The sequence below is a fragment of the Sinocyclocheilus rhinocerous genome, unplaced genomic scaffold (assembly GCF_001515625.1).
Source record: "Sinocyclocheilus rhinocerous isolate Xijiao unplaced genomic scaffold, SAMN03320098_v1.1 scaffold1403, whole genome shotgun sequence".
Classification (NCBI taxonomy): domain Eukaryota; kingdom Metazoa; phylum Chordata; class Actinopteri; order Cypriniformes; family Cyprinidae; genus Sinocyclocheilus; species Sinocyclocheilus rhinocerous.
Window position 1 is genome coordinate 237780 of NW_015641009.1, and position 1871 is coordinate 239650.

The 1871-nt window shown below is 35.4% G+C and overlaps 1 protein-coding gene across 1 annotated transcript in view; it reads right to left on the bottom strand.

The window, feature by feature from the left end:
• Window positions 1–1871, bottom strand: part of LOC107753474 (ribosome biogenesis protein bop1-like) — a 45353-nt gene that overhangs the window by 22496 nt on the left and 20986 nt on the right. The window contains exon 6 of the mRNA XM_016569626.1: window positions 1045–1206. Coding sequence (XP_016425112.1) covers window positions 1045–1206 — 162 coding nt within the window. The remainder of the gene's footprint in view (window positions 1–1044; window positions 1207–1871) is intronic.

Consider the following 1871-nt stretch of genomic DNA (forward strand, 5'->3'; position numbering starts at 1 on the left):
AATATAAATATATATATATATATATATATAAATATATTTCATATATAAACGTAACATATTTTTCTTAAATATATACATGCATGTGTGTGTATTTATATATACATAATAAATATACACAGTACACACACATATATTATGTAAACAAAAACAAAAAACAAAACCTTTTATTTTGGATGAGATTAATCATGATTAATCGTTTGACAGCGTTTGCTCATATATAGGAATAGGATTTTTATATAATGAATTATGCTCAATGATATCTTTATCATCGTCACTTTCACTTTTCACTTTAATTGTATTATTATAATAATTTATTATACTATTTCTTTAATGTATATGAAATAATTGTGAATGATGTAATAACACTCATTAATATTACTTTTACTAAATAAAACAATTGACATTTTTATATGTATATGAAAAATAATGTCATTTATGATTTTATTTAATAATTTTTTCTTTAATGTGATTTGACATCACATTGCTGTCTTATTGCCAGTAAATTGCTAATCAACTACAACAACTAAATCCAGACATATATATCAAATCCCATGTGTAGAACCAAACTAACCTGACAGGAATTAACTGAAGATATCCACCTTATTTTTTCCTGTAAGAGCTGCCGCAGCCATTTGTACATTTAATATGTCTGGCTTCCAGTGTCATCCGCTTCCAGCTATTTTTAGCTGTACAAAACAGCTTGCTTTGTTGCTTGACATTTCAAACTGGTGTCTTACCATATTATTTTAATGTATTATCTTAATTATGAACACACTGGTTTGAAAGTGCAAACAGTTTTACCGTTTATTGCACTTTGTTATTCTTCTCGTTATTTCACTACAGCAGATAATGAACAGGAAGTCTCACACATTGACCGAAAACGGCTTACTTTTGCATTGAAAAATAAGGTGGATATAATTGTTTTTTTGGTGATTCTGCAATTCATAATTCTGTTTGGTGACATACAGAAAATGAAGCCATCTTCATCTTTAAGTATTGCCTGTACAGTTTATTTGTACAGAACCGGATGCAGAGGTCTCTCACCCTCATCTTGCGCTGCCGGGGACACAGGTACAGGTCGAGGCAGCGCTCGAACCGCTCGTGAATGAAGCGCGAGTACGCAGGAACGGCCCGCAGGCAGGCCAACTTCTGTGGCAGAAAACTCAACTTCCTGTACTCGGGGTCCTGCTGCTCCCATGCCAGTCTCTGAACAACACACACAACAAAGAGCAAACGTTATGAGAACTCTGACAAAGCCGGTCTAAAGAACAGGTGCAAGCAAAATTGGGGGCAAAATTTGGTTGTATTTAAAGATTAACTTGCAGAGGGGATGCACGTGTTCACACAGAGTTAACTATAGGATGTAAAACATAAGCAAATGACTTATAGGCAAATCGTACAGGCCTAATGGAGCTGGAGGCACAGGTGTGAAATGATGTGAGTGACATTTTAAAGGAAGAGTTGAATCCTTCAAAATGAATCTGCCTTTATTTACTCTTCTGTTTCCACTTGTATGAGTTCTGCACACATGCTGTTCTTTTCCAGATCATAGCGACCAAATCTCAACATAAAGCAGTACATATGACGTATTACAAATGTTTAAGGTGACATATCATGAAAATCTGACTTTTCCAGGTTGTAAGTGCTATAATCAGGTCCCTGGTGCATCTACCAACCAAGGAAACGTGAAAAAGATTAACCCAGTAACTTTGTTTTGGGAAGCCTTTTTCTGCAAGCGTCTGAGAAAACGAGCGCGTCTGATTTCGCTCCCTTGGTGACGTGGCAGGGATCTCATTATAATATTACAGCCCCTTAAACTGTAAGTTTCCACCCACGACGCCGTCATTTTGATTTTGCAAGCGACAACAGTG